Below are 26,647 nucleotides of genomic sequence, written 5' to 3' on the forward strand. Positions count from 1 at the left end.
TTTTAAATGAACCAAAGTTTGTTATAAAATGCCTAGTTCCATTAGTCTTAAGTTCTTCATCTACCAAATGGGAATGGAAACTTAAGTCTCACAAAAGTTGTCATAGGAGTTTAATTTGTTGCTTGGTGTGTGTAAAAGTCCTAAGAAAACTACAAATTACTCTTCCAAATATAAAATAGTATTAAAGTCAAATTAAACTCCTAATACAGATTATAGGAAGACTGAATGGAGTTTTGCTTTGAATGAAGGGAAGGGAAGGTAAATTATTTAACATATGTTGTTTGCTTATTTTGTGCATGGCACAGTACTAGGTACCTAACATACATTATTTCAGCCAAGTTTTCTATCTAGGGGGGAGGAAGGGTTTGAAATTATTTAAGTTATAAAGATCTACAAAAAGAAAAAAAAACAGAAAAAATTCATATTTCACCATCAAAAATTAGATGACCATCTCAATATATTTGCTTCCAATCTACTTCCCTCATTAAAAATTGATTTTTTCTTTAACATAATTGCATAATTATTTTAAACATTCAAATTATAAATAAACAAAATGAAAAATCTCATCTCTAATAAAACTTTTCTCGAAATAAAAATTATTAAAATTTGGTAAATCACAGCTCTCTTTCTACGTACCTAAATACAAAGAAAGCAGATTAACGTGTAGACAGATAAATACATAGAAATTGAAAATACTGTTATAAAAATGGGATCATTTTATAGATACTACTTTTAACATCAGGGTTAATTTTCCTCAGCTTAACAAAATTAAAAATAAAACGAAGTAAAAATGAAGAGAATTTTGAACATTCAATAAGTGATTTGAGACAACAAAGATACATCTTTTTTTCCCTAAAAATTTCCTCCAATGGCAAAAGATGCTCTGAATAATACTAAAAGGTCAAAGTAATTACGTTTTTTAAAATCATAAATGTATATATATATATACATATATATTATCTATTGAATTTTTGCTCTGAAATAAGATATTAGCATTCACACATTTCAAATGATTTTCCTTTTACCACCCCTCATTTTTCTATTTACATTGTTATTTTTATATTATCCCAAAGTATGGTATTCATTCTGTTCTATAACAAAAACCAACATGTTTCTTACATGGCAGTTTTATATTCACATGTATTCAAAGTGCATCCTATTCTTCCCTCATTCCTGTGATCTGTATATTAGTTTTTTCAATCAGATGAATTTCATTGTTCAGTCATTTATTTAGGAGTAGTTACATATGTTTTTATTTGTTTTTGTTTTGCTTTTTAGGGCCGCACCTACGGCATATGGAGGTTCCCAGGCTAGGGGTCAAATTGGAGCTACAGCTGCTGGCCTACATCACAACCACAGCCACGCAGAATCAAATCAGTGACTGTGACTTACACCACAGCTCATGGCAACACCAGATTCTTCACCCACTGAGCGAGGCCAGGGATAGAACCCACAACCCCATGGTTCCTAGTTGGATTCATTTCTGCAGCACCAGGAGAGAAACTCCTTTTATTTGTTTTTTGATGTTAAAGAATGTTGAATGCCATCAGATTTGAAAGATAAATCAGTTGATGGTAGCAGTCATGTCACCCTTTTATTCAGAATACTGTAGACTTTCCCTCACTGCTTTCTGAACGCTAATGCTACTGTTATAAAAATCCAAAGTTAATCTGATTTTGTCTTTCACTCTTTAAAGTACATTTCTCTTTCAACCTAATCTTCTTGAAAGTCTTTAAATATTAAGATCAGTCACTTAATTAACATATACTTTGGTGTTAAGTGATCTCTCACCAATGTCTCTGGAATGTGGTGTATTCTTTCAATTCATAATTTTCTTGACTTTCAACACATTTGACTGTCTATCTCAGTGACATCAAGATTTTTATTTGGATCATCTTTATCTATCTTTCTCATTCATTACTTGCTCCTGAATTTTTTTATTTGTGCTTTTTCAACTTCATTGATTATAATTATCTCTAATCTTTTCTTTACATCAGTAATTTGACTATTAGTAGGTGTCTTTTATTTCTTGCACATTTTAGTTAATTTATTAGTTCTTTAATAATGTTCTTTTGGTTGCAATTTTTAAGTTACATCCTAATTTATCTGATTCTATAGTTATCTTACCACTTTTTGTTTTCTTTTTTTAATCAGCAGAGTGAAACAAATTTGAGAAATTTTGTAGGGGTCCTTGAGTTATATTTGCTTTTAGATTGAATATTGTCTATCTTTGGCATGCTATATTTTTCACTTTTATTGTTACAATATATTTTCATACTTACTATTCCATTTCTTTTTACTTGCTTATATCTGAGGAACTTTGTACAGGCAATTCATTTATTCTTTAGAGAGAGGGGTTTTTTAACTTTCTTCTCATCATATCAGGGACCTGTTTGTTTTTTTTTTTTCAGCTTAGTTCCATTTTGGAGGCTGAATAGCCATATTACATGAGTATCCACATTTTGTAGCCTGAGGGAATAGTGGGGTTGTGGGAAGTTGTGTATTTATTAGAGTATCTGGGTGCTTATCTCTATTTTAAATGTTTTTGAATGACTGATAGCAAGATTATTGGTAGAAGAGTCATAGATATATATCATTGGGAGATGCATCCTTTTTTACTTGGGTTTTAGAGATTTTACAAAGTGAGTACATAGGCATGAAGCTATTTGCTTGTGAAATAGAGTCAGCTTTACTATTCACACTTCTCTGCTTCATTCTTTTTTCCTCAGAGACTTATTCACTCATATTCAGTCAGGAGAAGGGAAAAAAAAAAAGAGAGTAAAATGCATTATGGGTATATCTACAAATCTGTTATCTCCAGAATTGGAAGTTGTTATAAGAATTCTCAGAATTTTGTCATTCACAAAAAATATCTCACTGGGGTTGGGGATGAGATTAAGGAACCAAGAACCTCTTTGCCTCTCTGAACCTATACAAATTCTTCTTACTCTACAAATGTTTTTTGTTGTTGTTGTTGTTTTGTTTTGTTCTTTGTTTGGATTATTTTTAAGTCAATGTTATTGGGATTTTTTTCCCTTTTCTTGTTCAGACATTGTTAATTTCTATTTGTCAGTGCAGAGTGGGAATAAAGCTGGGAGAAGATTTCAAAATCTGTACAGAATAAGGAGGACCTTGACAAAGGGGAAACAGGTGGAGGCTGTAATTATAAATTTGTTACATACAAGGAGATTGAACAAATGCATAAATACATTGAGGAAAGTGGAAACCAAGGTTCTCAGAGACTGAATAGGGACAGAAAAAAACCTAGAATAAACTGACTACAAATCACCACAGATGGACAGAGGTATGGAATATGAATATATGCATATATACTTATGTAAATATATAACATGTATAAGTATATGCATATGGATACTTACATGTCTTCATATATATTTACATATATATATATATATACATATACATATAATACATAAAACCTACACACATACACATATACACACAGAGGCAAAGAATGAAAGGTCCTCAGAGCAAGAACACCTCAATAACAATGAGTACATTCACATCCAGATAATGGTTTCTAAATACCATTCTCCAACAAAAGGAATGAGCCTTTCTTAGGAAAAAACAAACAAACAAACAAACAAATAACTATTTCCATGGCTGGAATGGAAGAAATACAAAATGATTCAGGAATACTTTCTTGTGCCAGAAAGTAAGGAAAAGTATGAAGAATGATAGGCATGTGTCAAAAAAACAAAGAACCTGAATGGTCTCCTACTGGCCAAATCAGTGACAATTCTGCCATCAAAATAAATAGCAATGGATTATAACTTATTTAATAAAATAAGAAACCATGGATTCACACTGATAGAGTAAACCATACTGATAGAAAGATATAAATAAAATTTTAAATATTCAATAAGGAACAGTACATTTACATTGTCAGAGTCTAATCACAAAATGCTTATTAATTATGAAGGAAAAAGTAATTTTATAGTGGAGAAGTCTGGCAGGGAACACCTTTACCAAGAGATCAAAGTTGCCTTTAGCAGGAATGGGAAAAATAAAAGTCCTGCACCACCTGATAGGATGCAATCTGAAGTACAAAGCATCCCTAAGTGTAATCATAATGAAACAACAGTGATGTACCCAGTGGGGGAGGGGAAAGGGGGAACAAGAGGGCCAGACAATGTGATTAGCATCCTTTGGCTGGAGGGGAGTTGTCTTTCTCATCCTGATAATTAAAATACATAATATTCTGTGGTGCCCTCTGAAGTGACTGGGGCCACAGTGGTGCCTGTTCATGGACCTCTGGTGGTGGTGGGCCATGACCACCTCTGGAATCAGAGATAACTGTGGTGGTTTCCCCCTACCACCTGTAGACCATGCAAGAAGTACCCCATCCTGCTTAATCCCATGCAGGAGGTGCTACCCAGGCTGCTCCTAGTTGCAGGGTCCTGGTAAGTAACATATGGGCATTGCCTGAAGCATTTGGCAGTGGCAGCAGCAGGGTGGGTGTGTTCCAAGGGGAGTGAAAGAAACAGCAGGTTGTGCTCAGTTGCAGTGCCTCCTTTTTGCGACCTCTGAGATGACTGGTGCTGTAGGTGGAGCCTGTTCAAAGAGCCTGCTGGTGGCAGGCCATGCCCCTGCTTTGGTTTCTGAGATGACTGCTGTGGTTTGTCACTGCCATTGTGGTTTGATTACACAAGAGGTGCTGCATCACGCTTAGCCCCCCACTGCCCTCAGCCCACATAAGAGGCACCCAGTACCCCATAGCCCGAGCAAGTGACCTCTTGTCACCTGTAGCCTGCACCAGTGGTGCTCTTCCCTCTGAAACCTGGGGAGTGCTCAGGTAAAGAGAATTTTATGGAGGTCTACTCCCCCATTTCACTCTCCCCAACAATGGTGCCTTGCTTCTTTTGTGCACCCAGACCTCCTCCTGGGTTCCCTCGCCTGTGATATTCTGGTCACCAGCTGGTGGCACACCACTCACTAGCCCTTCAGTCTGTCTCCACACAGCCAACCCTAGTCCTCCCCCTGAAACTGACCTCTGAAGCATGAGTCTCAAAGACCAGCCCCCACCTGAGCATCTCAGGCTGTGGTGTCCAAGCTGGTGGTGCAGATAATCTGTGTGACTCTCATTCTGCTTTGCCCTCCTCATTCCAGCTGCTGTGTTTTTCATGGCGACTTTGAGGTCCCTCCATCTTGGCTGAACTCCCCATCAGTTAGGTGTCTTCCCAGGGTGTAGATTCCTTTCCTCTTTAACAGCTCCCTCTCAGGAGTGCTAGTCCCTTCCTGATTACATTTCTGTCTCTCTCTTTTTTTCTTTTGTTCTATCCAGTTATGTAGAGGATTTCTTGCCCCTTTAGGAGGTTTAAGTTCTTCTGCCAGCATTCAGTAGATGTTCTGTGCAAATTGTTCTACATGTAAATGTGATTTTTTGATGAGTTTGTGGGAGAAGGTGAGTGCAACCTGTTACTCCTCTACCATCTTGATTCGCTCTCCAAATAAATATATGTGTTTTTTATCAGGATGAAAAAGACTACTACCCTCCAGCCAGAGGACACTAATCACATTGTCCGGCCTTCTTGTTGTTGCTTTCACTCCCCTGGGAACTCACATACCCTGCCGCTGCCACTGCCAAATGTTCCAGGCAATGTCTAAATCCACCTGAGGCTCATTACCACTTCCTAGGTTCCTGCAACTAGGAGTAGCCTGTGCCACCTTCCTGCAAATCCTTGCTACTGTCAAGAGCCCAGCAACCAGGCACTGATTACTAGTACTGCCCATTGCCTCCTTCTCCCTGGAAACATAATAAGCACCCTATCAAGGTGATAATAGCTCACACTGAAGAAAGAGACAGCAAATATCCAAATTCCCATGCCAAAAATAAGTAGTAGCCCCCTACAAAATACAAAGGGGCACTCTTGCATAGAAATAGCCCCCCAAGACTCCAGTAGTTGGTTTCCCTAAACTCAAAGAAAAAGAAAAATATAAGTGAAATGAAGAAGCTCGGAAACATTCCCAGTTAAAAGGAGAATTCACCTGAAGCATCGAACAATGAAACAGAACTCTGCAGTCTAATAGACACTGAGCTCAAAAGGGAGAGAGTGAAAATACCGAAGGAATTAAGAGTGAATATGAAGGAATTAAGAGCTGATATAAATAGTAATGCAGATTACTTTAGAAAGGAAGGAGAAAATATAAGGAGGAGCCAAGAAAAATTAGAAAATTCATTTGCAGAGACACAAACTGAGTTAAAGGCACTGAAGAACATAATGAATAATGCAAAGAAAGGAATTAGTGACTTGGAAGATAGAATAATGGAAGTCACCCAATCAGGACAGCAGACAGAAAACCAAATGAAAAAACATGAAAGCAATATAAGAGATCTACAGGATAATATAAAGTGGGCCAATCTATGCATAGTAGGAATTTCAGAAGGAGAAGAAAAAAAAAAAGGGAACTGAAACTATATTTGAAGAAATTATCTGAAAACTTTCCAAATCTAAGGGAAACAGATATCAAGATACAGGAAGCAGAGAGGGCCCCAAACAAGTTGAATCCAAACAGGCCCACACCAAGACATATTATAATAAAAATGGCAGAAGTTAAAGATAAAGAGAGGATTCTAAAGACAGCAAGAGAAACACAAAGTGTCATTTATAAGGGAACCCTCATAAGGCTATCAGCTGATTTCTCTACAGAAACACTACAGTCCAGAAGACAGTGGCAAGATAGATTCAAAGTTTTAAATGACAAAAATTTGCAAACTAGAATACTCTACCCAGCAAGAATATCATTTAAAATAGAAGGAGAAATAAAGAATTTTTCCAACAAATAAAAACTAAAAGCATACAACAATACTAAACCCATTTTAATAGAAATACTGAAAGGGCTACTATAATTAAAAATAAGTAAGAAGAAATGGGATGGAGGAATCCACAATTGGAAAGCAATCACTTAAATAAGGCAATATGTAGATCTAAAAAGGGATAAAAATCCTATTGTAAAAGTGAAAATAAACACAAGGAACAGCAAAAGGACAAACATGAAGATGTTAAGAAAGGACTTCAAAATCATAGAATGTGGGGAAGGAATATAAGAATATCTAGACCCTTTTTTTTAGAAAGTGTTTGAGCATATATGACTATCAGGCTAAAGCAAGCAGATATAGGAAGGTTTAACGTACTCGAAAAACAGGGCTACCACAAATAAAAACAAAACATTACATTAGCAAAACTTAAAAAGAAAAGTACAAAAGCATAAAAAAAAGAAAATCACCCAACCAAAAAAGAAAATAACAAAGGAGAAACATAGAATCAACTGGAAAACGAGGTTTAAAATGGCAATAAATACATATTTATCAATAGTCACCTTGAATGCCAATGGACTGAATGCTCCAATCAAAAACACAGAGTGGTAGATGGGCTAAAAAAGCAAGAGCCTACAATCTGCTGTCTACAAGAGACTCACCTTAGGGGAAAGGACACATATACACTGAAAGTGAGGGGATGGGAAAAGATATTTCATGCCAATGGAAAAGCTGATTTCTCTACAGAAACACTACAGGCCAGAAGAGTGTGGCAAGACAGATTTGAAATTCAAAAAGGGAAAAATTTGTAGCCTAGTATACTTTGCCCAGCAAGAATATCATTTAAAGTAGAAGGAGAAATGAAGAATTTCTCCAACAAACAAATGCTAAAAGAGTACAGCAATACTAAACCCATTCTAAAAGAAATACTGAAAGAGCTTCTTTAAATAAAATAGAAGTAAGAAGAAATCAGATGGAAGAAATCACTTTCTAGAGACTTACAGCCTGTTAAAACAGAACCATGAAGAAATAGATCAACTGAACAGACTATTCACTAGAAATGAAATTGAATATGTCATAAAAACACTCCCTACAAACAAAAGTCCAAGACCAGATGACTTCATAAGTGAATTCTACCAAATATACAAAGTGGAACTTATACCCATCATCCTTAAACTTTTCCAAAAGGTTGAGGAAGAAGGAACACTCCCAAAGACATTTGATGAAGCCACCATCACCCTAATACCAAAATCAAAGATACTACCAAAAAATGAAAATTATAGGCCAATAACTTTGATGAATATAGATGCAAAAATTCTCAAGAAAATTTTAGCCAACCAAATCCAACAACATATAAAAAAGGATCATACAACACAACCAACTGTGATTCATCCAAAATTCACAAGGATGGTTCAACATATGCAAATCAATCAATATCATAAATCACATTAAAAAAAGAAAAGTCAAAAACCATCACCTCAATAGATCCAGAAAAAGCATCTGACAAAGTCCAATATCCATGCATGATAAAAATTCTTACCAAAGTGAATACAGAGAAAACGTACCTGAACATAATCACAGCCATTTATGACAAACCCATAGCAAATATAATATTCAATGGGGAAAAGCTGAAAGGCTTCCCACTAAAACCTAGAAAAAGACAAAGATGTCCACTCTTACCACTTCTATTCAACATAGTATTGGAAATCCTAGCCACAGCAATCACACAAAGAAAAGAAATAAAAAGTATCCAAATTGGAAGAGAAGAGGTAAACTTGTCACTCTAGGCATATGACATAATACTATATATAGAAAACTCTGGCATTCCCATGTGGCTCAGTGTAATGAATCTAACTAGCATCCATGAGGACGAGGGTTTGATCCCTGGCCTTGTTCAGTGGGTCAAGGATCTGGTATTGCTGTGAGCTGTGGTGTAGGACATAGATGGGCCTTGGAACCTGAGTTGCTGTGTCTATGGTATAGGCCAGCAGCTACAGCTCTGATTGGACCCCTGGCCTGGGAACTCCACTTGCTGTGGCGTGGCCCTAAAAAAGAAAAGATAAAAGAAAAAAGAAAAAGAAAATCCTAAGGACTCCACACAAGAACTACTCAAACTGATCAAAAGATTCAGCAAAGTAGCAGGATAGAATATTAGCATTCAGAAATCAGTTGCATTTCTTTATACTAAAAATGAAGAATTAGAAAAGGAATATAAGAACACAATACCTTTTAAAATCCTCCAAAATTAAATATCTAGGAATAAACTTTACCAAGGAGGTGAAATACTTATAACTGAAAACTATAAAACATTAATTAAGGAAATTAAAGAGGATTCAAAGAAACAGAAAGATATCCATGCTCCTGAGTTGGAAGAATTAACATCATAAAAAATGGCCACACTACCCAAAGCAATCTACATATTCAATGAAATCCCTATTAAATTACCCATGACATTTTTCACAGACTGCAACAAACAATTCAAAAATTTACATGGGGAGTTCCCGTTGTGGTGCAGTGGTTAATGAATCCGCTTAGGAACCATGAGGTTGCAGGTTCGATCCCTGCCCTTGCTCAGTGGGTTAAGGACCCGGCGTTGCCGTGAGCTGTGGTGTAGGTTGCAGACGCGGCTCGGATCCCGCGTTGCTGTGGCTCTGGCGTAGGCCGGTGGCCACAGCTCCGATTCGACCCCTAGCCTGGGAACCTCCATCTGCCACGGTTGCGGCCCTAGAAAAGGCAAAAAGACAAAAAAAAAAAAAAAAAAAAAAAATACATGGAACATAAAAGACCCAGAATTTCCAGAGCAATCCTTAGGAACAAAAATCAAGGAGGAAGCATAACTCTCCCAGACTTAAGGCAATATTACAAAGCTACAGTCATCAAAACAGTGTGGTACTGGTGCCAAAACAGACATACAGTCCAATGGAAAAGAATAAATAACCCAAAATAAGCCCAGACACCTATGGTCAATTAATCTTTGACAAAGGAGGCAAGAATATAAAATGGAAAAAGATAGTCTTTTTCAGCAAGTGATGTTGGGAAACTGGACAGCCACATGTAAATCAGTGAAACTGGAACACACCATCACACCATGCATAAAAATAAACTCAAAATGGCTTAAGGACTTGAATGTAAGAAAGACACCATCGAACACCTATAAGAGAACATAAGCAAAACCTTCTCTGACATCAACCTTACCAAAGTTTTCTTAGATCAGTCTCCCAAGGCAGCAGAAATAAAAGCAAAAATAAACCAATGCAACCTAATGAAATTTACAAGCTTTTCCACAGCAAAGGAAACCATAAGAAAACAAGAAGACAATGTACAGAATGGAGAAAATAGTTTCAAACAATGGAACTGACAAGGGCTTAATCTCTAAAATATACAAACAGCTTATACAACTGAACAGCAAAAAAACAAACAACCCAATTGAAAAATGAGCAAAAGACCTTAATAGACATTTCTCCAAAGAAGATAAACATATGGCCAACAAGCACATGAAAAAATGTGCAAGCTCACTAGTTAGAGAAATGCAAATCAAAGCTACTATGAGGTACCACCTCACACCAGTCAGAATGGCCATCATTAACAAGTCAGCAAATATCAAATGCTAGAAAGAGTGTGGAGAAAAGGGAACCCTCCTACATTGTTTTGGAAATGTAAATTGGTACAACCACTATGGAAAACAGTATGAAGGTACCTCAGAAAACTAAGTATAGAACTACCATATGACCCAGCAATTCCACTCTTGGGCATACATCCGGACAAAACTTTCCTTGAAAAAAATACATGCACCCATATGTTCAATGCAGCACTATTCACAATAGCCAAGACATGGAAACAATCTAAATGTCCATTGACAGATGAATGGATTAAGAAGATGTGGTATATATACACAATGGGATACTACTCAGCCATAAAAAAAGAATGTAATAATGCCATTAGCAGTAACATGGATGGAACTAGAGAGTCTCATACTAAGTGAAGCAACTCAGAAAGAGAAAGAAAAATACCATATGATATCACATGTATCTGGAATCTAATATTCGACACAAATGAAACTTTCCACAGAAAAGAAACTCCTGGACTTGACTTGTGGATGCCAAGGGGGATGGGGAGGGGGAGGAAGTGGTACGGACTGGGAGTCCGGGTTTAAAAGATGCAAACTATTGCATTTGGTGTGGATAAGCACTGAGATCCTGCCATACAGCACAGGGAACTATATCTAGTCACTTGTGATTGAAAACAATGGAGGATGAAGTGAGAAAAAGAATACTTATGTATGTATGACTGGGTTACTTTGCTGTACGGTAGAAATTTACAGAACATTGTAAACCACGTATAATGGAAAAAATAGAAATCATAAAAAGGAGAAAAATAAAAGAAAAAAGTAATATAAAAAATATGAGCCAATTTCCACTGGTTTTATTACTGTTTTTTAAAGTTTTTCTAGACCCTTTTATTACCTACACTCTCAGCATACAACTCCTACCATGACTCCTACCATGTTCTTGCTCAGAGAAGCCCCAATTGAGTGAAACTTTACCAAATTACTATTTTGTAACTTCTAATGGTTCCAAGGCAAGGAAAACCAAAGAAAGCCTGGGAAATTGTTCTGCATTGAATGAAACTAAAAAGATTTAACAATTAAATGTAATCTTTGGTTCTCTACTAGATCGTTTTGCTATAAAAGAATTTTATTAGAAATAAAAATGGTGAAATGGGAACTGAGGATTAAAGGCTAGTATTGAATCAATGTTAATTTATTTTTTCAGTCATTTGATTGTACCCTTTTTAAGAAATATTAATTTATTTGGAATGATGTGTCATCAGTTTGCAAAATTACTCCAAATGGTTTAGAAAAAATAATCTGTGTACCATTCATGAAACATTTCCCAAATGTTTGAGATTATTTTGAGATAAAATATTTTTAAAATATATATTTACTTAATATCTGATATAGACTTTCATTCAAAGCAAGATCAAGTTTTTTCATATTGTGTAACTCTTTCTTCTTCTAGGTGATGGCCATTTGAGCCATCCTATTTTTACCCAGGAACCACAGGATGTTATTTTTCCTTTGGATTTGTCAAAATCTGAAATCATCCTGAATTGTGCTGCAAATGGTTATCCTTCGCCCCATTATAGGTAAAGTTCTACCTCAGAGCTCCATGCTGTTTTTCTTTTTTTTTTCTTTTTCCTTTGTTTTGGGGGTAAAATATACATACAATAAAGTGATCTAATTTGAAATGTAAAACTCAAAGAATTTTTACACAGGTATACATCTGTGTGCCCACAGTTCAAAAGATATAGACATTCCCAATCCCAAAGCATTTCCTCATGCTGCTTTCCAATCAATAATAACCACCCCTACTCCCAGGCAACCACTAAAATGACTTATTGATTAGCTTGGCTTACAACAGTTATTCTTCAGATTCGTGTCATGCAGTGCCATGTTGTGGTGAGAACTGAAGAAGAAAAAGACAGATAAGGAAGGAAAAATAAAGAAGAGGAAAAGATCAGTTTCCCCAAACTGAAAGAGTGTAAAGCACAAGTTCATTTTGCACTCTCCTCCTCACAATTTGAGGTTACTGCCTAAGTTGACCCATATAAGGACTGTGAAAATGTTTCCTTAAAAAAAAATATTAAGAAAGGTGGGAATTTTATCAGATTAATTTACAAAATTCCATTGACATGTCCCATCACACAAAAAGCACTGATTTTAGAAAAATATGTTGAAGATAGTTATGTACTGTTTAAAGCAGAAAAGGAAATTTTATTCTGGACAAGCAGAAATGGATGTATTTCTTTCTCACATATTACGTCTAGAATAAGGAAGAAGCGTTTGTAATGTTTTTGTTCTTAGAATATTGCAGTAAAAGCAGAATCTGATCCACATTGTGGGTGGAATTCACAGACTTAAAAATATATACATGTATATATTATGCTTGTGTAAATCACAAGGATAGTTTGTTGGTAAGAACTGCATATGCAGTGTGACTACAGAAAAAGCATAATAAATATTAAAATGAATACTGTGGCTTGGGATTTAAAAGTACTTTTTAAAAATCTTATTTTTTAGTAGTGAAAGTAATCGTCACACATAAAAAGCAACAATTTCAGTCCATTGGCTTTCCCTAATTTTTATGCTACATTGAAAATATCATATTTAGTAAGTCCTTATTGTTTTTTCTATTTTATATATAGTAGTGTTGCAACTTAACTATACTTTAATAAAAATAGTTTAAAATGCCCTATTTATATGTATAATTACTTTGATCTTAAAATTGTCTATACTAATTAGATAAATGACTTAATTTTAAGCACAAAGTTAAAAACTCCCTTGTGTTTTGTCAAAATAACTTCAGAATTTCTTGACAACAAAAGAGCTGAAAACTATGTCTTCTCTTTACAATGTCTAAAGTTTTCCTGTCTTTAGGATCTTCATCTATAGATGAAGATCACACAGCTTACAAACTGGTTCATCTAATTCATGTTTGGTGGGGTTTTTTTTCCTTAAATAATGATGTTTTATTTAACTTAACATTTAGTTAAAAATATAAAAATGTGATTAACATATTTTTCAGAATCACTTCATACTGTAAGTTGCAATTTTATTTTGAGAGCTAATTTGATTGATCATAAGTGTTGGTAGAGTCTGTTAGAAAAGGGGCAAAATGTATGAATCCCTATAAGGAACATCTGCTCACTGCAAATCATCAATTAATCAGTCAATACTTATATAAAAAGATCTATTGGCTTATATCATGCAGAAACATATAAAGCACTGCTTCTCACAACAATCTACTAATTTTATCTATGAAGGAATACACCGAGTGAAGAGATTGCAAACATCAATATTGAGAAATGGCTTCTATTTCTGTTTATAAATTAGGAGGCTAAAGATAGTAATATAGCTCCTTATTTCCAATCCCTATAGTCTGATTTAGCTCATTTCTAATATTATGGTATAAAATACTTATAAGCAAAAGGCTTTGAAAAGAGAGAAAAAAATTTTTGTAATGTGTAAATATCAGACTCAGACCCAATTTTCTTGGTAATAAAGCAAAGGGCAGAGGTGTTTCAGACAATGTATATTAGCAACTAAATGTAAAATACAGTTGTTAGTGGGTTTTTTATGTATTTATTTATTTATTTTGGCCATGCCCACAGCATGCAAAAGTTCCTGGGCCAGGGATCAAACCAAAGCCACAACAGTGCCAATGACCCGCAGCAGTTCACCAAATCTTTAACTGCTAGGTGATCTGGGAGCACTGAAATTTAGTTTTAATATGACGCTTTCTAAGTTAATTTTTTTAAAAACTTCATAATTGTATTCACCTTTGTGTGTGTGTGTGTGTGTATTCATGTGTGTGTATGTGTATGTAAGCGAAATATAAGGACGATCTTTATGATTCAGTCTAACATTGTTTGAGGCTATGTGGATATAGTGTAAAGTTGTACTAAAGAGTCCTTGACTTAGAGTTCCCATCGTGGCTCAGTGGTTAATGAATCCGCCTAGGAACCATGAGGTTGCGGGTTCGATCCCTGGCCTTGCTCAGTGGGTTAAGGATCCGGTGTTGCTGTGAGCTATGGTGTAGGTTGCAGACGCGGCTCAGATCCTGCGTTGCTGTGGCTCTGGCGTAGGCCGGCAGCTACAGCTCCAATTTTACCCCTAGCCTGGGAACCTCCATATGCCGCGGGAGCAGCCCTAAAAATGGCAAATAGACCAAAAAAAAAAAAAAGTCCTTGACTTAGAACAAAATGTTATCGTTTCTAGTCTCAGCTCTGTCATTCCATAGGTGACCTTGGAATAATCATTTCTTTCTCCTGGCGTTGGATTCTTTATTCACAAAGTAAGGGTATACTGGGTTTTAATATATACTTTATTTCTTTTAGAAAACTCCCTTTAGCAAATGAAATCTCATGGGAGAAAACAAGCACTATTTAAAGCAGAACTTTGGAAACAGTTTAAAAGTAACTAAAGTCTAAAGTTACTACCAGTTGGAGTCAATACCCTCACAAACACGACTTCAGTGAAAGCAAGAAGATACAGATGTTAGGCAAGTTGAAACAAAAGATTTGTTAGTTCCACCTCAGAATATATATTTTATTTGGGAAAATGAAGTAACACACATAAATTATTTTTATATAGGGTACATAAAAATGTCTTCAAACGTCATAGAGGATTTCTGACTCAGGTCTTCTTGAGCTGATCACCAGAGGAGGATCTTTTCTATAACTTAATCTCCTCTACTCTAGTCATAAAGACATGCTTAGGTCTGAAGAAGCTCTAGGCCCCTGAGTAAAATTCATAACAGTAGTCACTCTGCCCTTCTACTCTTTTCATTTGTTTCCTCACTTGATTTTTTAATGACCTCGTGAGACAGAGCAGGATATTTGTAGTGTTCAAGTTTTATAATTGTTAACTATGGACTTTTGGAGAAGACATATACACAGTAAAGGAATGTCAAAGCTAGGCCTTGGACTCTTTATGTGGGATCAATGGAGACACATTTAGTGCACATTATAATCACCCAGGGAAACTGTTAAAAATTTAGATTGTTGAGATTTTTTTAGGGATGGGTATTCTATGTAATTCTAAAGCAAGGCTCAGATTTGAAAACACCCCCCCCCCAACACACACAGATGCATTATCATAGGACAAAAAATAAATATGGCTCTCAGACATATTCTTGAAATAGGGCTTAACTACTTAAGAGTAAAGGATGTTTCCCAATTGAAGCTCAAGATTTTAGTTCAAATTCATTGTTTCATGGAATTAATATGATGCTAATGCAGATGCCTAAAATAATCATCCATAGCATATTTCCTAGTGTGCATCGTGGGAAAATCCTCCCCAGGCATGCAGTCCTATCAGCAATGTGTGTATGACAATCACTTGAATTCGTTAATGCTATTTTTCCATTGATTTAAACATATTAATTAGGAGAAAGCCCACACCACAAGTTGAACCCCTGATCTATATGCACAATTTAATAATCATTGTACCATAGTGATTAGAATGATTATGGTGATACTGTGAAAAATTCATTTGCTGCAGCTAAGCCAACAACTTTGAATTTGTGTTGAAAAACAATTACCGGGCTTAATTAGGAGCATGTAATGATGACAGCAGTTATTTCAGTGATTGATTCCAAAATTAAAGAGAGCTGGCAATCTAAGTATGGTATATCCTTTGCACTAAAAACGAAAGGGAACACAGAGGTTCAAAGACCATGCCCTGTAAACAAATTGTGAAAGATAGTACACAGAGCTGGCAAGGAGAATTTTGAAGATTTGAATGAGGTCTAAAGTAAGAATAATCTTCTACATTTTCTTCTGATATTGAGAACATGAAGCCATACAAATTTCTCTAGGAAAAAAAAAAAAAAAACAAAAAAAAAAACTTGGCAGATAGTTCAGACAAAAGAAATACACTACTTTGGGCTGCTGTCTTTCAACTTCTTTGATTAAAAAGAAGTTGAGGTGCATGAGAAGTGGCTAAATAATTTAAAAGTGACAGAGTTGGTTCAAGACCTCTGGATGATTTGTTATCTATTCAATCATTTCTCATCTTTAATCTGGTAAAAGATTACCTAAATTCGTATCTCTTTTCTACTGTCTGTGTCTTTTTTACTGTCTGGGGTAGACTCTATCCATGGGATGTTTCAGAATACTCCTAAAAAAAGTCAATAATATTTGGAATAGTAAAGCGTCATTTTTTTCTTAAAATTAGCTACCTCCAACAAAATAGTTTTTAATTTTTAATACGATCTTAACATAAAGGGAAGAATCATAGCAAAGTTGGCATAGACCCAAGATTGTTGGAAATATTAACTTGATAGGAAAGGTGGTCACCCAGATAGAGACCTGAAAATTTCATTGCAACAAACAATTAATAATCATGCATTTTACTATATGTGCTTTTCTCTTTGGTTAAAAAAAAAAAAAAAAACTTGCTTTTTTTGAATTTCATGTAAGTTTCTACCGCATGGTATACTTTGAACTAATATATCTGAATGAATGAAAAAATGAATGAATGCATATCTTGACATTTTTTGCTCTATTTTCATTCTCATCATGCCATATTCTGAAAATAAATGTTTATCTTTGTTTAATTATCTATACAAAGAAAATGCAATGGGCACAAGGCACAGGCAAATAATATACTCAGTTTATTTTTATTGTAATTGAATACATTGTCAGTCTAGTATTTATGTCACTCTCACATGAATTTAGTGATGGAGGCCAATACCTAGGAGCTGGATTATCACTAGGTATATTAGCAATTTTATCTTAAATGAAGAAAGCTCAAAATTACCCCTTGAAATAGAGGGTTCTCTGTAAGGTTTTCTCCCTTGTACATCTGTCTGAGAGTTCTGTCAGCCTTTATAAGGCAAAAACCTCAGTTACACTACATACTTCTCTCAAACTATGTAACATTAATTTCTTGAAAAGTCAGCATGATTATTGTGAATCCCTCTGTTTATATTATATGATAATATTGTTCATAGAACAAGAGAATATTGTGGCTAGAAAAGATCTTAGTAGCTATCTAGTGCAATCTCTTAAAGATGCGGAAACTAGACATTACTTGAGATTTAAAGGCTTGATGGGTTTTTGATGGGTCTTTTGAGCAATGAACTAATTCTGAATTTTCTACCCCCTGACTTCTATTTATATAAAACAAATAAATTTTTGTGTTTACTAATTCAAAAAAAATGTGATTTGAAAATTGGCTATATCCCATATCCAAGATATATCTACTTGCTTAGAATCTAAATGACTGAGTATCTTGATTCAATATTTTAAAATATCTATTTGCTTAAATGGTTTATATGAATACACACAGATTGTGCCCTAGGAATGCATCTCTTTAAATATATAATATTCTTGGGGTTTCTTGTGGTACAGTAGGTCAAGTATCCGGCTTTTTCACTGCAGTGGCTTATGTTGCTTTTGTGTACATGTTTGATCCCTGGCCTGGGAATTTGCACATGCAGCGGGCTCAGCCAAAAAAATAAAAATAAAATAAATTTAAAAATAAATAAAAATATGATATTCTTATTTCAAAATGTCTGACTATTTTGTTTATGGAAGTTAGGTAGTGCCTGCAATGTGGGGGAAGCAGGTCTGGTTAAAGACAATTACTAGGTATTCATTCATCTTAAAATGACCAAACAATTTCTAAAACATCTTACGTTTCTTCGTAAATAAATATAACAATAAGGCCCTTCTTATACTTAATTCACATACTAGAAGATTGTTTACTAACAGATAAAACAAGAAACAAGTTTCCAGCCTAAAATAAAAGCTTTTCAAACTGCATTTGTTTTGTTAAAGTATAATTTTAGTATGGCATTTCTAAGTACTATTGAAATACTTTCAGTGTGATTAATTTTCCAAGCAAGAGATTAACAGAGACAATCATGTTCTAAAGTAGTCACGTTATTTTTGTTTTGTTATCAGCCTTAAACTGGCTGGCTTTCTTTGTGCCATTTCTAATACATTCTTCTTGGATTTCTATATCTAAATCATTTTTGGCATTCAATTTTGTAGTATCCGTTGTGGGTGTTTGGGTATGTTATGTGTTATTTGAAAAATTGCTAAAGGAATAGGATAGTCAGGGTTATTGACCGAATGCCCACTTTTTATTTCTCATGACAAGAGTTCGGTTGCCTCTTCACACATATTTGGGTGAATGTCTGTAATCTGTAAAGAGTAGATCTTTCATATAACCCAGCTGTTGATGTCACCAAGCTCATGAAGACAGTTATCTTCAGTGAAACTGGTAGGTGTGTCCACAATGAACCATTTTTTAAAAAGTCTCAGGAATAACAAGTGCATGTGGTTGGTCACCAACAGTGGTCTACTCTGTATATTAGAAATATAATTTAATTTTTTTTCCTTGAAGGTGGAAGCAAAATGGCACAGATATTGATTTTACCATGAGTTATCACTACAGGTTGGATGGAGGCAATTTGGCAATCAGTAGCCCCCGCACAGACCAAGATATTGGCACATACCAGTGCCTGGCCACCAACCCTCTAGGAACAATTTTAAGTCGGAAGGCGAAGCTCCAATTTGCATGTGAGTTCATGGGGAAATTCTATAATCTTTGTGTTTCTGAAAATATATTCTTAATATATTTACAATGGGGGAAAAAAAAGCCAGCATTGCCAATCATATAATTTTTGAGAGCAAATGTGAATTTATTGAAGCAAAAAGTTTTAACATTGTGCACACTTTGTGAAGCCAGACTCCTGGGGACAGGTGAAATCTGTTTCACAATAAGAAGGAAATATCAGTGTTATTTTTAATGAATTATATTTAGAAACATCTCTGAAAGTTCCAGATGCAAATATTAAGATAAAGATTATATATATTATTTTTCTTTTTTTTGTTTGTTTTGTATTGGGTATCAATGTGCAGAGCAGAGAAAGAAAAAGCTGAGGGCAGAGATATCTTCTGGGAGATGCAAGTATTCTTCCAGGAAAAGTGATCATGCATCCACAGTTTGATGTGGGTGGAAATATAGTGGTTGCCAAAGGCAGACTTTATATTAACTGTAACAATGTCCAGCTGCGTCACATAAATGTCATCCAAATAATTACCTTCGTGACATTTGGGGACATTAGCAGATGAACAATAGACACACTGCTTCTTATATCCTTTATATATAATGTTTCCAGGGATTGAAATGTTTCATATTGTATCCTCGGAAAGCCTTGTTTGAAAGTAATTACATCTGTTGATGTGGATGAAGTGCAAGCCTTAAATTTCTCCCTTTCTACCTCCTCTCCCATTCAACCCCCACCCATATCTACCTCAGAGTATATATCAGGGGCTAAAGAGTAAGCAGCTGCTTTTCTGGGCCCTCATGAAAAAGGCCAGGCTTCTGCTACTTTAAAAAAGCAATTATTTTGAAATTTGAAAAATAAAACATATGTCCAAAGCCCACCTTGTAGAACTACTTTAGTCATCAGTAGATATATAAATTAATAATTGGATCTCTTTGTCATTGCAAGTCTTATGTTCCAAAGATATCTTGAGATATGTATGTGAATATATGTATATATATTCAGAAATAAATACACAAATACTTATACATGTATATATATGTGTATATATATGTATGTGGTCCTACATACATACATACACACATGTTTACATGCACATGAGCTTTGCTAATGTATCTGAATGTATTTAAATCTGCAGAAATCAAAGGATAATGCAACAGTTTATAGAGCTAAATGGAATATGAACAAAGACTGACGGCTATTTGAAACTTAGGGTTAAAATAATCAGCACACTTGACCTCTGCATTTCAGCTAAGATCATCACATGGAAAAAATAACAGGGAGCAAAATGCTGATGAGACACTTATTAACAGAAGTAAACAACTGCTCCACAGGCTTTGAATGATTCTGTCAAAACAATTATTTCTCCTACTTGGATAGGAGATGGGCCTAGAAATTACACGTGTATTGGCTCAGATTCCATAAGGATAAACTTCTGGCAAAGGAAAACCCATCCAGCATATTTATGTGGTATACCCTTGAGTTTCTCCATAGTGATGGATTCTATCCATTCTTGAAAATAACCACATACCTATGATGAAAGTTAATGCACTCTGCTTTACATGGCCATATATTTTCTCCTCTTTTTTGTTCTCCATTTTTAATCAAAAATGTAGGTTTTAATTTCCTACATTATTTTCCCTTTTTTTTCTGTTTTAAAAATATGTAATTAGAAGTTTGCCTAGTTACAAACATCTTCTCTTTTCTAAAAAAAAAAAAAGGAAAGTTTAAAATTAAGAAGAAATTGTATGTTTTCGTTTGGATGAATGGGAAAAATCAATTCTTTCATCCTTGCTGACTTCCCTGTCTCTTCAAAAATATTCCTTTTGGGGGGGGGGTGAAGGTGTATGACCCTTAATTCCTAAAAGCATTTCTATTTCTATTCATGCAGAAAGAAGAATGGCCTATATCCATTAACTGATCTTTCTCCTGCAGACTTAAAGGATCTTAGGTTACATGTCTGAAACTTGAAAAAAAAAAAACAAAATAAAACAAAAGAAAGAACCACATCATTCTGCCTTTTCTGTCCAGTACCTGTAGTGGTGCCATGCCCAAAACATTTTCTGTTGGGTCCATGGAGACATTTGGTTGAATATAATTATCTCTGCTGACTTGAATCATGTAAACATAACCATCACATTTTAATCAACTATAAAATATCTCCCTCCATTTCCTCTTTCCTCTAAGTAACCTTGCCATCTTATTTAATTCAGCTGTTCATTCCAAGTAGTACAGAACTTCTTTTAAAAAAGTGAACATACCACATCCAGATTTGCCACTGCTGTTACGCAATTCTGAGTGGTTTACTTTTTGTATGAATGAGTACAAAGATTTTAAAGGTGAATGATAAAGTGTTGATGATTTACAGCTCAGAAGACTACAAATTCTTTCTTCTAACTTCATTTAAGGAATATAGAATATTAATTTTCCAAAGTACATTTTTCTGAAATTTCAGCCAAAGAAATTATATTTGTATCTGCATGCAAATCTATGCATAATCTCAGACATAAGGTTACTCTTCCATGAGGAGAGGAAGGGAGAGAGAGATGCAGAGAAAGAAATAGAAAGAAAGAGAGAAAGAGATAGAAAGAAAAACATAGAACATAATAGAAGGGAAATAGCCAATCAACAACTTGTTTTTCTATGAAAATACCCTTAACATCACTAATAAGTATGGAAACATAAATCATAACCAGAAAATGCTGCATGAGGATAGCTATTGTTAAAACACACACACACACACACACACAATAATAAGTGTTGGTAAGGATGTGGAAAAATTAGAATCCTTGTGTATTGCTGGTGGGAATGTGAAATAGTACAGCTACTGGAGAGAGAGAATGGCAGTTCCTTAAAAAATGAAACAAAGAATTACCACATGACCCAGCAATTCCACCTCTAGATATATGCCCCAAAGGATTGATAGTAGGGATCAAACAGCACTTTGTAAACCAATGTTAGCAGCATTATTTAGAATAGCTAAAAAAGAAAAAAAATGCCCATCAACAGATGAATGGATTAACAAAACGTGGTATATACATACATTAGATTATTATTCAACTTTAAAAAGTTGTATTACAACATTACAATATGTATCAACCTTGAAAACATTTTGCTAAGTGAAATAAGCCACACACAAAAAGATACCTATTACACTACTCCACTAGTGTAGTCAAATTCCTAGAGACAGAAAGTAAAATGGTGGCTTCCATGGACCAGGTGGAAGGAAATATGGGTAGTTATTGTTTAACGGGTACAAAGTTTTAGTTTGAGTTGATTAAAAAGTTCTATAGATGGATGGTGGTGATAGTTACACAGCAATGAATGTACTTAATACTATTGAATTTTACACTTAAAAATGGCTTAAATACTAAATTTTATGTTATACATATTTTACAACATTTTAAAAAAAGGTAATATCAGAATTCAGTGGATTAAAATTAATCATTTCAAATGAATTTTCCCCCATCATAATTCTTTAAAAAAAAAAAAAAGGAACTAAATCTAAGAGTTCTCATTGTGGCTCAGTGGTGATGAACCTGACTAGTCTCCATGAAGATAAGGGTTTAATCCCTGGTCTTGCTTAGTAGGTTAAGGAACCAGCCATGCCACAAGCTCTTGTTTAGGTCACAGATGCAGCTCGGATCCCACATTGCTGTGGCTGTTGGGTAGGCTGGCAGCTACAGCTCCAAATGAACCCCTATCCTGGGAACTTCCATAAGCCGCAGGTGTAGCCATTAACAACAACAACAACAAACTTTTCCTAAAGTATCTGTTCTGTTTCTTTGCACAAAATGGAGTTCAAATACAAGCCCCCAACCAAATGGAAAGTACCTAAAACACAAGAGCTGTATCTTCAACTTAATTTGAATTCTCTACCTTCATAAATACTGAACATTGTCTATTTTGCAGAAAGGCTTTTGTACTTTTCTTAACATCATAACAATGGTGGTCAAATGCTAAGATTTTTGATACAAACAGATCTGAGTTCAAATTCTATCTCTATGAAACATCTAGGAGTGTGAAATTAGGCCACTCAACAATATTAAGGCTCTGTAATAAACTTTATACAATGAGAATTACAGCAATATCTATAGTGACAAGGAATAACCGAGATAATGAATATGAAGCCCCTGGTCCCTTACAAATATTCAGGAAATGTGCTTTGGCTGTGGTGTAGGCTGGCAGCTACAGCTCCGATTAGACCCCTAGCCTGGGAATCTCCATATGCCGCAGGAGCAGCCCTAGAAAAGACAAAAATAAATAAATAAACAAATATTCAGGAAATGGTAACTCTAATTCTTCTTTTTTATATTTTCATTTCCTCCCTCAATTTGGCCACATCCACATATTCAAACCACTACAGTTACTTATAGAAAATATCCTAATTTAAGTTTTAAAACTTTCTCCAAACCAGTTCCTTGTTCTTTTATTTTCAAGACTTTCAGGTGTTTGACATATATTCTTTCTTTTTTTCTTAAGGGCCTCAACCATGGCATAAGGAAGTTCCTGCAGAAGCACAGCTGTAACCTATGCTGCAGCTGTGGTAATACCAGATCCTTAACCCACCTGCACCTCCACAGTGATCCCAGCCACTACAGTCAGATACTTAACCCACTGCACCACGGCAGGAATTCCTATATTACCTTTCTTGAACAGTGAAACAACCATAGGAAGAGGAAGTTTTGCTGTTCCCATTTTATTATTATTATATTATTACTTTTTAGGGTCACACCTATGTCATATGGAAGTTCCCAGGCTAGGGGATGAATCAGAGCTACAGCTGCCAGCCTATGCCACAGCCACAGGAATGTCAGATGCAAGCCATGCCTGAAACCTACACCACAGCTCATAGCAACACCAGATCCTTAACCCATGGAACAGAGCCAGAGATCAAACCTGCATCTTCACGAATACTAGTGGGCTTCATTTCCAAGAAGCCACAATGGGAACTCCTGTTGTTCCCATTTTATAGTTTAGAAGCCTGAGGCTCACTGAAATTGGGACTTTTTTTTTTTTTTTTAAGTACATTATTAGAGAACCAGTTTTAATTTGAGTATAAAGTTCAGACTCCAAAACTCATGCCTTTTGTGTTAAGGTAGGAGTTTTCAGACATTGCCCACATGAATCACATGGGCCTTCTTTGTTTCTTCCATTTGCTATTGGCATAATAATTACTGAAATAGGGAGTTCCCGTCGTGGCGCAGTGGTTGACGAATCCGACTAGGAACCATGAGGTTGCGGGTCTGGTCCCTGCCCTTGCTCAGTGGGTTAACGATCCGGCGTTGCCCTGAGCTGTGGTGTAGGTTGCAGACGCGGCTCGGATCCCGCGTTGCTGTGGCTCTGGCGTAGGCCGATGGCTACAGCTCCGATTGGACCCCTAGCCTGGGAACCTCCATATGCCACGGGAGCGGCCCAACAAATAGCAACAACAACAACAACAACAATAACAACAACAACAACAACAAAGACAAAAAAAATAATAATAATAATAATTACTGAAATAACAAGCCATATCTCTAGAACTATAACCTTCACAATAAGACTTGTGGTAGATGCTATTGATGCTGGGTCCAGATCCTCTGTAATGGGCAGGGGGCCCAGCTGTGAATACCCATAGCTGCCCCTTTCTTCAGTTCATGCCCTGGAGCTCCTCATTGAATCAGCGGAGCTAGACAACAGTGAGACCCCTTCTTGCTTAATTTATTCCCTGATCTATCCTGTTTTCTTTCCTCCTGAGAGTGTTTCCTCAATAAATATAAGCACTTGAATTTCTGCATCAGGCTCTATTTTTAAGGAACCCAAAGTAAAACAGACACTAAACATTTAATGTAAGATATTTGATCTTCTTATTGACAGACAAATATGAATTTCCACAGGTAAGAACAAAGCTCTATATCAAAATAAAATTGTGCCAACAACTCTGCTTCCTACCAGTTGGCAGTCAATTGTACAGTGCCATTTTGACCTTCAGAACAAATGAACTATGAACAGCCTTTCAGAGCCTAACCTGTCTGTGGGAGAGACTCTGGAGGTAAATACCTCTAGATAATTGATGGCTTTTGTTTGTAACTTTTATCCTGATGTTCAGCAATTCAAAAGCACTCTTGGAGTGTATTTTAGACTCAAGCTGTAAAAGTCTGCCTCATCCTGAATCACCCCACCATGAAACCATCCTGAAATGCAGCCCATTAAAACAAAACAAAACAAACAAACAAAAAAAAACTGTCCCTGTTATAAAATATCCTCTTAAATCAAATCTGCTTTTAACCACCTATGTCACCCAGACAAGACAGTCATCTCTGTGGACTTATTAAAGGTATATTTTTCAATTGTTTAACTGCAGAAGCTACCCTTAGTTCTTCCTCATAGGAATCTATCATTCCAAATTCTCAGGTAGATTCTATTTTAAACACTTCTTCTCCAGCCCAATGTCAACCCTAAAGCAAATTCAACAGCTGCCTAGTCACCAAAACCTCCTGTTATCATCCTGGCATTCTTATATGATAAAACCAGTTTGACTTTTTACAAGCTACACTTGTAGCTGCTTTGGATTTCTTTTATTTCTCAAGGACTTTGGTGGTAAAGGTTGAATGAAGACTTCTTCCTTTCATATGTATGTTAATGAATTACTCTCTACTTGTGTGAGAGAACACTGCATCTGTCATTGCTGTTTAAAATGTCATCCTTGAGAAAGTAAAGGTAGGCCTTTTCAAAGAAACTAATGATTTCACTGAGCTGGTTTTTTTTTTTTTTGAGATTTATAATACGCAAATTCTCCCAATAAATAGATAAACATTAGGGTAAAAGTTACTTATAAATAGGACTTTTTGGTCCTGCACTTTTATACTATTTAATCACAAATATTATTTCAAATAAGTTTGTTCCATTATGGCTAGAGAGCTTCCTAGCCTAGCTAGGCTGAAACCAGACTGGATTTGGTTTCAAATGACCATTCATTTATTCATTCACCAAGCAACCAGAAAAAAAACCTTATTTATATGCATCAAACACTGTTCTGAGGACAAAAATTAAATGATAGATAAGTAATAGCTACTCCCTGTGTTCACAGAGCAGACAGGTGAAACCTTGAGTGCAATAAAAAGAAAGAAGAAAGAAATTGCTAACACTTATACACTATATATTATATAGCAGGCAGTGTTCCAAGTTTTTTATGAAAATTAACTCCAGTGATCCTCACAATAACCCTATGACATTACTATAAATCCCATTTACAGATGAGCAGGTTGAAGCCATAGAAAAATTAACTAACCTCCCCCAAATTATATACTTAGTAAGTGGCAGAGTCAGAATTCAAACCCAAGAAATCTAAACAAAGATTTCACGTTCTTAGTGCCCACCACACCACCTCAAAAACAGGATTGGGTGATGTGAGAGAGGTAGACTTAAGCTATAAAGGAGACCAGAGAGGAAGTGTAAGTTTGCCTGACAAGTAAAGCTTTCTAAAGGCAACGAGGTTTGAACTGAGCCTTGGAATATTAGTTTGTGTTCCAGACAGAGAAAGTGGGTGAAGGAGAAAATTCAGATTAACATCAGATTGAGAGGAAATGCAAAGGTGTGAGAAAACCTCAAGTATTGGAGAAAATGTAAGGAGGCTAGTAAAAATCAAGCAAGGAATGTGAATGGTCATTTAGAAATTACTAGTTTTCTAGGATGAAAATGGAAAATAATTTGAAGCTAAGTATCCAAATTTTGGAGGCTTTGATTACTTCTGAGCTTAATCTACAAACAATGGAATGATTGGGTAATATTATGAGGTACCAAAGAA

General features: G+C 35.5%; 1 protein-coding gene across 1 annotated transcript in view; it reads left to right on the plus strand.

Moving 5' to 3' along the window:
* The window catches only part of CNTN6 (contactin 6), a 295,431-nt gene that overhangs the window by 112,220 nt on the left and 156,564 nt on the right, over positions 1-26,647 (plus strand). Inside the window, 2 exon segments of the mRNA XM_084989161.1 lie at positions 11,797-11,923; positions 18,693-18,868. Of these exon segments, the coding sequence (XP_084845287.1) occupies positions 11,797-11,923; positions 18,693-18,868 (303 nt within the window).

The sequence above is a fragment of the Sus scrofa genome, chromosome 13 (genome assembly GCF_054392235.1).
Source record: "Sus scrofa isolate SSC_HxYL_T2T_F1_AM1 chromosome 13, Sscrofa_HxYL_maternal_Yorkshire_Landrace_v2.0, whole genome shotgun sequence".
Classification (NCBI taxonomy): Eukaryota; Metazoa; Chordata; class Mammalia; order Artiodactyla; family Suidae; genus Sus; species Sus scrofa.